At 33.3% G+C, this 13,388-nt stretch overlaps 1 protein-coding gene across 2 annotated transcripts; it reads left to right on the top strand.

Annotated features, from left to right (window-relative positions):
- Positions 1-702: 702 nt before the first annotated feature.
- LOC102605724 (probable serine/threonine-protein kinase At1g54610) lies at positions 703-7,392 on the top strand. 2 transcript variants are annotated; one of them, XM_006345110.2, is made up of 9 exons: positions 703-1,509; positions 2,996-3,280; positions 3,479-3,796; positions 4,159-4,386; positions 4,837-4,934; positions 5,380-5,470; positions 5,572-6,099; positions 6,455-6,584; positions 6,915-7,392. In XM_006345110.2, the coding sequence occupies exons 1-9, from the start codon at positions 1,123-1,125 to the stop codon at positions 6,932-6,934; spliced, it is 2,085 nt and encodes a 694-aa protein (XP_006345172.1). In that variant the 5' UTR covers positions 703-1,122; the 3' UTR covers positions 6,935-7,392. The 2 variants fall into 2 exon arrangements, with proteins under 2 accessions (XP_006345172.1, XP_006345173.1); XM_006345111.2 differs by having other exon boundaries at positions 5,575-6,099.
- Positions 7,393-13,388: the final 5,996 nt, after the last annotated feature.

The raw sequence follows: 13,388 nt of genomic DNA on the forward strand, positions 1-13,388 counted from the left end.
TGGCAAATTCACTCTCTTTTTAGGACTTGTTTTTTTTTTGGTCACTCTCTACACTTGCCCATACCATATAGTACTATCCAAAAATAACCACTTCATATATTTTGTTGTGTACACACCAAACTCAATACATATATATATATGTCATATAGAGTTTTTTTTTAGGACTAGACTATTGAAAACACATCAAATTCTAAATTTGATGTGAAGTATTAGTTTTATTTTTGAACTATTTAATAACCTTAAAAATATTTATTTATTTAACTTGTTAAACTTAAATACACATCTGATCTTACCGCACGAGGAAATACACCCCTAATTATTTATCACTTTTTTCGATTTTTTATTAACAGTTCTATACTTTTATTAGTGTTTGAGACCACTTGCTATATCATGTGACAGATCAGACGTGTATTTGAGTTCAATTAATCAAGTAGAAGGATATTTTTCAAACTTTAAATAGTTTGAAGATGAAACTAACAATTCATATCAGAGAAATATTTTGAATACTTCTCTTCTTTTTTTTTTCTGATTTAGTCGAATTGTATTGATTTTGTCTAAATACTCGAATGTTGTTTTTTACTAAATAAAAAAACCTACTAGAACAAACAAGAATAGAAAATTTTAAATTTGTGCTCATAAAAGTCAATAAAGACTTGTTGCTCTCAAAGACTGCCCATTTTTTATTACTCTCATAAATAAAAAAAAATTCCCACAAAAAAAAAAGACAAATGAGAAGAAACACACAACACAGCCTATAAACAAAGGCAGCAGAACGTCAGTGTAAAAAGTGCAGCAACTTCCTTTTCTCTCCGTTGATTGCGCTTCATTCCATTGCTGCTATTGCTAAGCCCAAGTGCTAACCCCATTAATAAACCTTGTAGGTTTCCTTCTTGCCCACTTTCCGCAATTGCCGCAACTAAAAGTTTTGAGAGAGAAAAGGAAGTGACTTTAAACAGAGTTTTCTTGATCGTATAAATATATTTGGGATTGGCATGGTTGCTTGAGAATTGAACTTGACCCACGTCAAGATTTAGTCGAATTTCATCTGGGCTAGTCTTTGTTTCCGGTGAAAGTGTCTCTAATGGTGGTTCTGGGTCGTCGTTACTGACATTTTTATCTGCCATGGGTTGTGTGGCGTCCAAGCAAACTGTGTCGGTGACTCCTGCATTTGATCATTCGGGGATTCTCGTTAGAGATGGGGAAGATGTCGGGTCGGGTAGGGGTCGGGTTGGGAGTGGTGGGTTTGGGTTGGATTTTGATTTGAAGAAGGTGAAGAAGAGGGGGGATTCGGGTCTGAGTGGTGCGGAGAGCGAGTTGGATGAGTCAGGTAGGGCGAGTTCGAATGGGTGTGGTAGTGAGTCAGTGAGTTTTAGGTTGGGGAATTTGCAGAAATATGTGGAAGGAGAACAAGTGGCTGCTGGTTGGCCTGCTTGGCTTAGTGCTGTTGCAGGGGAAGCCATTCAAGGATGGGTGCCTCTCAGAGCTGAGTCTTTCGAGAAATTGGAAAAGGTTTGTTGCCAAAATCATAATTTGATGCTCCGTTTTGCCATAGATTTTGAAGTTGAAACTTGAAAATTTGAAGTTGTGTTTATGCATTTTACTTTTAAAAAAAATTGAAGTTTTGTGTGGGGAACAGACCATTTTTTTGGGAACTTGTCAAACAGATATTTTTTGATAAATTTTCAAAATCTATGGTCAAAACACAAGGGCTAGCTATGTGTAAAAATCTCTGTTAGTGCAGAAGTTGTGTCCTTATTAGTAGTTGTCTTTTACTTAATTTTGTCCTGTGATACTGCTGTAGCTTAGGGATGTCTCAAAAGTACTTTCTCATTTGATTGTGATATATCAGGTTAACGTCTCATATGGCAGGGTACTTTTCTTAGCAATGTTAGATTCAAGACCAGACTAGTGTTTGTCCTCTTTGTCATAAGAAATTTACAATAACAACATACCCAAATGTAATCCCCCTGGGGGAGGTTGTGTGTACGTGTAGTCTTACTCCTACCTTAAAGCATAACAAAAATTAAGTACGTAAAGCGAAATAAATTAATGTGAAGTCTGTTTTTCCGGCTTAATTCTCTTATTTAATTTATTAAGTCATCTATCTCTCTTTTCTTATCAATTGATGCAGCATATCTCTTAGTTTTTCTTCTTTCCCGGAATAGGGCTTTCGGGTGGTGGGGGTGGGGGTGGAGAGACAGACAGAAAACTAGAATTAATAAGATGAGATGAAAGATTTGTTCTTTCTTGGGGTTCTTTTGCTTGTTAGTTGAAAGCATTGTACCAAAATGGAAAAGGAATCGGGTGGTAGTAGTGTTTGCTGCTAGCTTAATGATAAAAGTCTACCCTTTTCATATAGTTCTTTCAATTCAACTTAAAGCCGGTGAATTAATAAAGGTTGAGTTGCTAACTTGCTTTTTTCCACCCTATTCACGGACTAATGTTTGGATTATAGTGAGTCAGTTTGGTTGGCTCGTTTTGTAAACTCATCCAGATTCCAAAATACATGCTTCCGCAACAGGCAACTAGGTCTCTAAGTCATTAATTCTCTTTAAAAAATCATGAGCACTGTTGCATTGATATTTCAGCTGTTGAAAGTAATATATTTAACTTGGATCACTGTTCCATAGCAGCTGAGAGGTGAATTTTACCAGTTGTAAAAAATTGAGATTTTCTTTACTAGTACCTATTTGGTGAAGTTTTGGTATCAAGAGAAGAATGTTGCTGTCCTGAAATATGAAACTTCTTACAACTGTTTTATTAACATAAAGAAATATTTAAATGATGGAAACACCTTAAAACTCATGGAGAAAAAATAGAACTGCACTTTTATTTGCTATGCACCAATTCATGTTTGCTGCTCATCAGCTGACTAGGGTCAATATGCTTCTTCTTCCTACTTGGTAGACTTACTAACAATTTTTATTATCATTCTGTGACTTTAGGTTTTCTAACTAAGGAATGTTTTTCCTATACCATTTCACTGCTCTAACAGATAGGTCAGGGTACATACAGCAGCGTATTCAAAGCACGTGATTTAGAAAGTGGAAGGACAGTTGCCCTGAAGAAGGTGCGGTTTGATAACTTCGAGCCAGAAAGTGTTAGATTTATGGCACGAGAAATTATGATCCTCCGCAGGCTTGATCACCCCAATATCATCAAATTAGAGGGTCTAATTACCTCCAGATTGTCTTGTAGCATGTATCTTGTGTTCGAGTATATGGAGCATGATATTTCAGGACTCCTGTCTTGTCCAGAAGTTGAGTTCAGCGAATCACAGGTTTGCCAACTTTTCATAACATTACCTTACAGCTTTATCAACTGAATCTTTTCAATGAATGGTTCACGAAAAAAAATATGACAAAAAAATTTCATTCGTTTTGTTTTGGAAATGTTATTAGTAAACTTTACCTTCTCTTCCACCCAGTGAGCTCTTACTATTATTGTTGGGCTAAAGATGAGCTGGCTCATTTTACAGATTAAATGCTACATGAAGCAGTTGTTGTCTGGAATCGAGCATTGTCATTCTCGAGGCGTAATGCATCGGGACATCAAAGGTGCAAATCTTCTGGTAAATAATGACGGAATTTTAAAGGTGGCAGATTTTGGATTGGCGAACTTCTGTAACCTTGGAAGGAAGCAACCACTAACCAGCCGAGTTGTCACTTTATGGTATCGTCCTCCAGAGCTTCTGTTGGGCTCCACAGAGTATGGAGCCTCTGTGGATCTTTGGAGTGTCGGATGCGTGTTTGGTGAACTTCTTACTGGTAAACCTATTCTTCAGGGGAGAACTGAGGTACCTCCTTCAATGTTTAGATCTCTTAGCACACTTAAGTGGTCAAAATCATCAATCTTGTTAAACAAGCTTGCAATTGTTATTAGAATAATTGTTTGCTCAAATTACCTTTTCTCGTAGCAACTTTTATTGAATAGAAGATCAATAACATACTTCTGCAGAAACTGTACCCCATAAAAACTTTACCGCTCATTCTGTTCCATCCTCCTCTTTCCTTAGTAATGCAATGTGCCTATCTAGCTCAAACTTTTCACGTTTAGTCTTTCTTGGTGAACTGATTTATTGCTGGCCAATTAACCTGAATACTTCTTAGTTTTTTGCTGCATGATTAATAGCTGAACAATCGCTCTTTTGTGCTACAGGTTGAACAGCTGCATAAAATTTTTAAGCTCTGTGGATCCCCACCAGATGATTACTGGAAGAAATCTAAACTTCCTCATGCAACTCTATTTAAACCGCAACATCCTTATGAGAGCTGTCTGTGGGACACATTTAAAGATCTAACCAAAAGTTCAGTCTCACTCATAGAGACTCTTCTTTCAGTGGAGCCACCGAAACGTGGAACTGCTTCTTCTGCCCTTGCATCTGAGGTATTATTTTAATTTCTTCTCTTTTTTTTTCCTTTTTTGATATGGTAATGACAATTTCCCTTTCTTATCAATGTGTCTTGATTTTCATTTTTTTAAAACCTGGAAATGTTGTTTTATTGTTTGTTCTTCGCTTTTTCACTGTTCAAGTTGTTCAAGTGCATTTTGAAATCTTTCTCATGTTCTCTTCATCCAACTCTTTTTTTTTTTACATGTTTCTCATGTTCTCTTCTCTAAAACTTAAAATTGTTAGTTTATACTTTATTTCTTTTGTTATCTTACTATTTATGTGCCTTATTTGTTTTTTCCTGATAAGTTATTTATGTGCATTAGTTTTTGCTAATAGTAAATGAATGTATCCTCCCTCTCATGTAAAACTAATTCTTTTTCTTTATCTTACAAGTACATAAATTTTAAAATCTCTAATTCCCAACTTTCGGATTCTATCTTTAGTACTTCAAGACAAGGCCTCACGCCTGTGATCCTTTAAGCCTGCCAAAGTATCCACCAAGCAAAGAGATTGATGCCAAATACTGTGAAGAAGCAAAAAGGTGAGAACTTGATAATATTCTGCCAGGAGAATTTTTTGTAATATTTTTCTGGTTATAATTTTACTTTTAAGGGAAAATCACAATGGTTGACAAAAGGGAAATACCCTGCCCAATGCCCCTCTGCACCCTCTCCCCCAAAACCAACCCTACACAAAAGGACAAGGATGAATCGTGCTTTCCATCCGTCATTTTGCTGTAAGGGTATGATTATACTAAAATCAAGTCAATGCTCTTAAAACCATGATAACTTGAAACAGAGTATAAACTTGTTTGATTAAAATGGCGAAACTGGTTTTGATAGAATGATTACTTCCACAAAATGATAGTAATATTTAAGTTCCCTATCTTGCTCTTAAGTGTTGACACTAGCTCTTGCATTTGCTACATTTTCTAGCTTTTGCATAGATCTTGCTAAGTTTTGATTTAATTGTATGAGAATTTTCAGGAAGAAGCCTAGTGGAAGAGCCCGTGGACCTGAGACAACCAGAAAGTCAATCAGAAAACAGAATGCGACAAATAAACTGGCACCTGAAGAGGTATTCTTTTTTTCCTTATTTCCTATAAAAAGTTTAGGTGCATTTTTTCTTCATTTTGCATATTATGGACAGAGAAAGCTAAATGATTTTTTTCTCTGCAGAAGTTACCCGTCCAAAATCAAGGTGTTCCTAAAAGTAATGGTAGTAGTCTGGGTACTCTAAAAGAAGGAGACATTATTATAGGTCTTGAGCGACCTAAGCCATCCGTTGATTTGAGGGGAGAGGCTTCCCACATTAAGAATGCATCTCAAGGTGATTTCCCCTTTTCAGGCCCTCTTCAAGTTTCAGGATCAAGTGGTTTTGCATGGGCGAAAAGACGGGTTGATGATTCGTCAATGAGATCAAGGAGTAAATCAAGTTCAAGAAGCCTAAAGTTTGAACCTTCAGGTGCACTTCATACTAAAAATAACATGGAGCTAAAAAAACAAGAGAACTATGAAGCTACAAATGGAAGTCGCACCAATTCTAAGGGCCGTGACACCTATGAATCCACCAAACATGCAATGCAACGACATTGGAGCCAATTAGAACAGACAGATTCGTTTGATGCTTCTGATGGCTATCACTCTCAAGAACTGTCACTGGCTCTCTATCTGAAAGAGGAGACAGCTTTCAAGAGGATCAACGTGGTTAGTCAAACACTTTTCTCAGGATTCAAATATAATAATTACACATTTTCTATTCACATTGTTAAAACCTGCTTAAAATGAAGGGATGAGATTATTCTAAATGGAGCAGTCACTAAAAACATGATAGTTGATGAATTTAGGGATTTTCGGCTTACAACTTCTGTGTTTGATTCATTTTCTGTCCTGTTATTTTTTCAAATGATGAAATTGGTGACTATGCTTTAGAATAATTAAGCCTCCATGCTTGTTACTGAAACATTCAGAGAAGTGTATAGCCAATTGCAAACTCATAAAATGGAGTTGCATATTTAATCGTTGAACTTAAATTGATCTTTTAGAATCGTACCTTTAACAGGTTCAGGATCAAATGGACAAAGTTGAATTCTCAGGACCTTTGCTATCTCAATCACATAGAGTTGAAGAACTCCTGGAGAAACATGAGCGCCAGATCCGCCAAGCTGTTCGACGATCATGGTTCCAAAGAGGTAAAATGTTTCACTACTTTGAAAGGCCCTTTTTATCACACCAATGTGTACAATACATTAGGCCTCTGAATTTATAAATTTAGGTAAGTGACCTGTAATTAATTTTTTTGCTACGGTCGTTCTATGTTTTAGCAATTGTTTGGAAGTTGACAAGAGAAGATAACAAATTGACTCCTCCCACACATGCATTTAAACAATTGCTAATCAGTTGTTAATATATCGTTGCTGGTCTTCTCGTCTAGTTCATTTACGTATTTTGTGGGTTGCTACTCCATACAATTGTAGTCACCAACCACCCAACTGAGCTTTTCCTTTTTTTTCCTTTTTCAGTGAGGAAAAATGGAAACTGATTGTATGGTGCTCCCATTTCACACGGTATACTATACAGAAAAGAAATGAGGTACAAGAATTTTGACAGTGGATTCACAACAAACAAGAAAGTCTCATATACTCTAAAGTAGCTGAACGCGATGAGCTATTGATCTCGATCCATAGCAGTGTGCAGAAGACTCACAAAGTTATGAACAGACTCTATTCAAGGGCTGCAGCAAGTGCTTCAAGAAAATAAGCAATGGCTAAACGTCCTTCATTCGTTCAATTTCTGGAGGCCCTGAAAATAAATTCTCTGAGTATTGTCTCTCCACTCTCATCCTCGGCGTCAATGTATATAGTTCTTAGCTGTCAAAACTCATCATTTTTGCCCTTCCATCGTAGAGTAGTGAGTGTATTCTGTACCTTGCTGATAGATACATAATAGTTAGTTCCAAGGGAACTCAGTAAAGAAGATGATGCATTTTCCAAGCTGCCTTATCGCGTGCTATATTAGCGAAACTCCATTGTCATTGCCCAAGAAAATCCAAATATATATATATATATAGGGAAGAAACATGTAGCATTTCTTACAGTAGATATTGAGAAGATATGAATCCCAGAAGGTCAATCACCAACTAATGAGTAATTTTGTCACGACCCAAACTCATGGTGTGTATTGTCCACTTTGGCCCCCAACAAGCCTCACAGATATGTCCCGTGGGCTACAACATTCATCGAGTCCAAAAGTGTGTGTCATGTGGATTTGTGTTATGTCTTGTAGAACTCTTATGAATTTGCTTAAAGATATCATATATACCCCTCTATCATAAGCTTATCTTTGATCCATATTCATCAGTCTGCCCTCTGTCATGATCGTCACAAGTTTATATAGGATGTGATTAAATGAGAGGTGGTAATATTAGTTAAGTAATGGCAATAGGACCACATGAGCATTGGTTGGATAATGATTTGATAAAATGATGTCAAATCATGAACATGGGAGTTTTGGTATGTTAGAGTTAATATAATTGGGCTCCACCAATGGGCTATTATTTAAAGGGCCTTTGCAACAATTGCTTGGTTTTCACTTTGGGTGACATCTAATTATAAGCTCTGTAAAATTATGGTCCAGACCTCACGCGGATGCCAAATTATGGTGCCATTCCAGCTAGAGGTAATAATCGAAATATTTCCGAGTTAAAATAATATAAAATAAAAATGGTGAATACAAAAGGAAAATAAAATTATAAGTAAAAGCATTTTTGACTTCGTATAAGCAATTCGCGGGATTTGATTTAACAAATTCAGACTCTAGTTTCATTGTGAATATTTATTTGTATTGACTATTTAAGTATTTAATGAAGTGAGAATATATACTACTACTAATTATCATCAATAAATAATAACTATATGGATATTTTGGTACATGTCATGTATTCAAGAATATCATTTTATAATTATTGGTTAAAAACTCAAATATGAAAAGTTATACTTCCACTCTTTCTATTTTGTAGATTATAAGTTGTAACATGCAATAATTTTTTCAATCTTCTCTCACATTTCCAACCGTTGGAGAAAATGAAAAATTAAAGTGAAAGTGAATTAAAAAGATCAACATGTTTGTACTTTTTTCCTTTTCCTTTTCCAAAGTAGACTGTTCCAAGTGTAGTAGAAATATAAATCCCAAAATAGAAACTTTTTTTTCAAAGAAGGTGAAATTCGTCAATAAAAATATATCAAGTGAAATTCACATAGGCTAAAGTGTATTTTGAAAAAAGTAATCCAATGAGGCAAAATTGGTAATTGGGAAACATACATGATGCCCAGCATCATACAGTACTTCTCTAAAAAAAAAAATCTCTTTAAAATAAAAAGCTTATCACCTTTTGTCAAAACTTTATTTTATAATCTATCAGATTCCTACTTTTCTCTAATTGATAATTAATTTTTACCATCATCATCATCATGTTCCTTAAATACTTATTAGCATATGACAAACACGTGGTGGGTTCCCCCTCCTTCTACTTTCTATCCGAACGCAAAGGTAAATTATATTACTCGATCTGAATATAAAAAAGTAAAACGCATGAAAAACTAAATGAATCTGAATATATACATATATTTTTCTCACTAAATTCTACTATTAATAGATATTGTATCTGATTAATTCATCTAATCCTCATAAATTAATATAATTTGACGTAAATATCGATATGAGTTCGAAAGGATCACTCTCATCAGAGCCATGTTATGTTACATGCATATTTGGAGTATATATATATATATATATATACTGAGATAAAGTGATGATTGGCATTAATGTCTTTTTCATGAACATGACAAGAAATTATGGTCACATGACTTTGTTTAATTCTTACTACATATATTTTGTTTGATCCATCATCATATCTTCCTGTCTTTTCTCATCCTCCATTTTTGAGATATATCAAAGTACAATAATGTTTTCTTCCTGGAAAAATAAATAATATAATCATAAAAAATGTAATGCAAACTTGTTGACTTTGTGTTACTCTCTTGTCTTAACCTTTGATATTATTTCACTATTATGAGGTATAATTTTTAATTTTTTTTGCTATTTTTAATTTTATTTGTTTATACATTTGAGTATTCAATTTATACTTTCATGTGATGGTTTCCTGCTTCAGATATTTTCGTTTGGCCATAAAAATTATAAATGATTTTCTTAGAATAATTTTTTACTTTATTTGAAAATAAGTATTTGATTAGGAAAATTTTAAATTTTACTTGAAGTTGTATTTCAAATTTAAAAAATAGCTTATAACTTGTTTTTCAACTCTCTTTAACGGTTGGAGTTACTTTTAATTTCAATATTTATCCTAAAATTCTGATTTAATTTTTATAACAACAGTTCCATATTTTATATCATCTACCAACCATTACTATTACCATTTTGAAATTTTACATTACAACGTTTATGATCAAACATCTACCTAGTGTTTACTCTTCACCCCCATTAGTTGTTAAAACCAACCTATTAACCACTTTGGTCACCTACCACAACACTACAAAGTAAATAAAATATACTATTACCAAGATTTTCTATTTGCTAAACTACTTTTTTTTTTGGCATAAATTCATAATATATAAAAATAAATTTAATTTTTGACATTGGGACATAGAAGAGTAGATATGAAACATTTTATTTTTATGCCCAGCCCTATGACTAACGTGGTCTCCATCCTTCCCCTAGTTGGGTGTTTAAATCATTAAAGAATTTAATTATTTTTTTACTAACATTAAAAATTTCAGTAAATAATTTAATTAGGAAAAACTGTATTCATAATAAATTAGGTAATCAAATGTCCGAACCTAATTTTAAATTTAATTATTTTAACCGTTTAACCTTCATATACTTTAATTATGATGAATTGAATGTTTGAAAGTTGGAGACGATATTAAATAGAGTACTTCCTTTCTCCATCTTTACTTGTTCACTATTGACTTGACATATCTGATCTTTAAAAAGCAATACATAAAATGATAATTATTATATCACTTTTTGAATATAATAATTTTAATGTTTTAAATAATGCATTGGGGAAATAACTTTACTTGATAATAAAGGTAAATTAAGAGTGTGATAAATTATTTCTTATATTTTTTTAAAACTGTACAAATAAAAATTAACATCTATTTTTAATATATATAGACAAAAAAAGATGTACAGAAAAGGTCATACTTTAGAAATTATGTAAATTCATCAATGCATAAACTTTCTTCAAATAAAAACAATATATCCTCTCTACTAACACAACTTAGACTTTAAAGTTAGATAGCGTAAATATCACTAAAGGTTATAAGTACAACTTAGACTTTAAAGTTAGATAGCGTAAATATCACTAAAGGTTATAAGTACAACTTAGACTTTAAAGTTAGATAGCGTAAATATCACTAAAGGTTATAAGTACAACTTAGACTTTAAAGTTAGATAGCGTAAATATCACTAAAGGTTATAAGTACAACTTAGACTTTAAAGTTAGATAGCGTAAATATCACTAAAGGTTATAAGTACAACTTAGACTTTAAAGTTAGATAGCGTAAATATCACTAAAGGTTATAAGTACAACTTAGACTTTAAAGTTAGATAGCGTAAATATCACTAAAGGTTATAAGTACAACTTAGACTTTAAAGTTAGATAGCGTAAATATCACTAAAGGTTATAAGTACAACTTAGACTTTAAAGTTAGATAGCGTAAATATCACTAAAGGTTATAAGTACAACTTAGACTTTAAAGTTAGATAGCGTAAATATCACTAAAGGTTATAAGTACAACTTAGACTTTAAAGTTAGATAGCGTAAATATCACTCAAGGTTATAACTTATAATAGTAACTAATTAAAGATTGTAAATTCAAATCTTTGAAATACGTACATCCATCTTTCACAGCAATAACTTTATTTTAAAGTGAAATTTTCTAGCTAGCTCAAAAATAAAAATAAAAATACATAGCATCAAATAGAGTTTACAAGACAAAAAAGCACAAAGACAAAAGAATATTTGGATGTCAATCTTGTTGTTTTTTTAGTTTTCGTTCGAGGTGCGATATTATATCGGAATCTGATTATTTCAATTTTTTTCTATTTAAAATTCTATTTGAGGCGAAACACTCCGATTTTTTTTTATAGATGTCAACCTTGTTGATTGATTCAAAATTTGTTAGTAATAAATTGAAACCAAGGAACAATTGTATATTGTGATCCAAATTTTTGCTCGACACTTCCTTTATTGTTCTGTTTTTTTATTTTATCTTCTGAACTATTTCTTTTTAATATTTTTTTTTATTATTTTATATAATAAATAAATATAAACCTTAAGGTACCGCTAAGCATTAACAAACATGCTTTCTCACTGACACCCCAATAAAAGAAGAAGAAGAAAAAAGAGCTACCACGTGACAAAAAAATAAATTAGAGCATAGTTTATTTTCTATTTTTTTTTTGTAACCTTTAACGTGGAAATTCTGCAGGAGCTATTTGATTTGTTGATTATATGAAAGATGAGTAATAAGAGAATTTTATTTTGTCTGTGATATTAAATATATTTATTGTTGATGGATCAGATTATTTACAATTCTGGAAATCAATGAGGAGTTTTTTCCTGAACTATACAAATTCAATTATCATACATTCAAAAAATCCAAAAAACGAATAGATATAATGTGAATCTAAATTCAAAAAACTTAAAAAGAATCAAAACTAAATTAATCAAAATGCTATGTGAAAAAATTAAAATTAAAAAATTATAAAAAAAACATTATTATTAGAATTAACTAAACTAAAAATGAAAATAAAAATAAAACAGATACATACATTAAAACTAATTAAGTAAAATTGTTAAATTAGGTCTTAGACCTAACTTACATCCCCAAAAGTTAGCTCAACGGGAGGAGGATTGTGCCCAAGCCTTATAAGGAGTCCACCCATCTCATTAACTACCGATGTGGGACTTTTGTCATTCTCTAACACCACACCTCACGCTAGCATCTGGTGCGTGGACAATTTTGATTTTGGGGATCCCAACATCGGGTGAGACGGGCCTTGCTCTAATACCATGTTAAATTAGGTTTTAGGCCTAACTCACACCCCAAAAGCTAGTTCAAAGGGAGGAGGATTGTCCAAGCCTTGTAAAGAGTCCACCCATCTCATTAATCACCGATGTGAGACTTTTGTCATTCTTTAACAAAAATATTGATAATATAGTAAAAGTTCCAATCGACCCATTTGTAGCAAAAGAAGTGTGCTAAAAAGGCATTAGGAGGCAAATAGTTTTTTTGAAAAGAAAAAAAAGCATAGTAATAAATAAATCAACTATTATACTCACTTAAATTAAATAAATGGACATATATATCTTACTTGACATATTACACGTTGAACATGTAAATTATCACACATATTATATCTCATCTAAAAAAACCCAAATTTGAAAAAAGAGAGGAGTGGAACCAGATTCAGTCGAGTCGGGTACTTTGGACTTTGGGTGACGCGTGTGATTAAAATTGGCTTTTTTTGTCGGAACCCCTATACCCCAATTCCTCATCTCTCTTTTTCTGTGTCAGTCTTTTCTCTGTCCATATACGCCACATGGTCCATTTAGCCCCTCACCACTCCGCATCAGACAACGAACCAATACGGGTTCGGTTCGGGTGTGTACTTTTTCCGGATCCAAGTATGTACACAGTAGTTTCCTGTATGTTTACGACTATTCTCAAACTTTTCAGTCCACTACGTTTCTTCTTCTCGCTTTTGCCTAATTTGCCTCTCTCTCTCTCTCTCTCTCTCTCTCTCTCTCTCTCTCTCTCTCTCTCTCTCTCTCTCTCTCTCTCTCTCTCTCTCTCTCTCTCTCTCTCTCTCTCTCTCTCTCTCTCTCTCTCTCTCTCTCTCTCTCTCTCTCTCTCTCTCTCTCTCTCTCTCTCTCTCTCTCTCTCTCTCTCTCTCTCTCTCTCTCTCTC

Source organism: Solanum tuberosum, unplaced genomic scaffold (assembly GCF_000226075.1).
Source record: "Solanum tuberosum cultivar DM 1-3 516 R44 unplaced genomic scaffold, SolTub_3.0 scf00062, whole genome shotgun sequence".
NCBI lineage: Eukaryota > Viridiplantae > Streptophyta > Magnoliopsida > Solanales > Solanaceae > Solanum > Solanum tuberosum.

Bases quoted from the DNA above. Each gene is read 5' to 3' on its own strand.
- LOC102605724 (XM_006345110.2), top strand. From the start codon at position 1,123: ATGGGTTGTGTGGCGTCCAAGCAAACTGTGTCGGTGACTCCTGCATTT. The intron at 5,471-5,571 runs GTATTCTTTTTT...TTTTCTCTGCAG, and splicing joins ATAAACTGGCACCTGAAGAG to AAGTTACCCGTCCAAAATCA. The intron at 6,585-6,914 runs GTAAAATGTTTC...TTCCTTTTTCAG, and splicing joins ACGATCATGGTTCCAAAGAG to TGAGGAAAAATGGAAACTGA.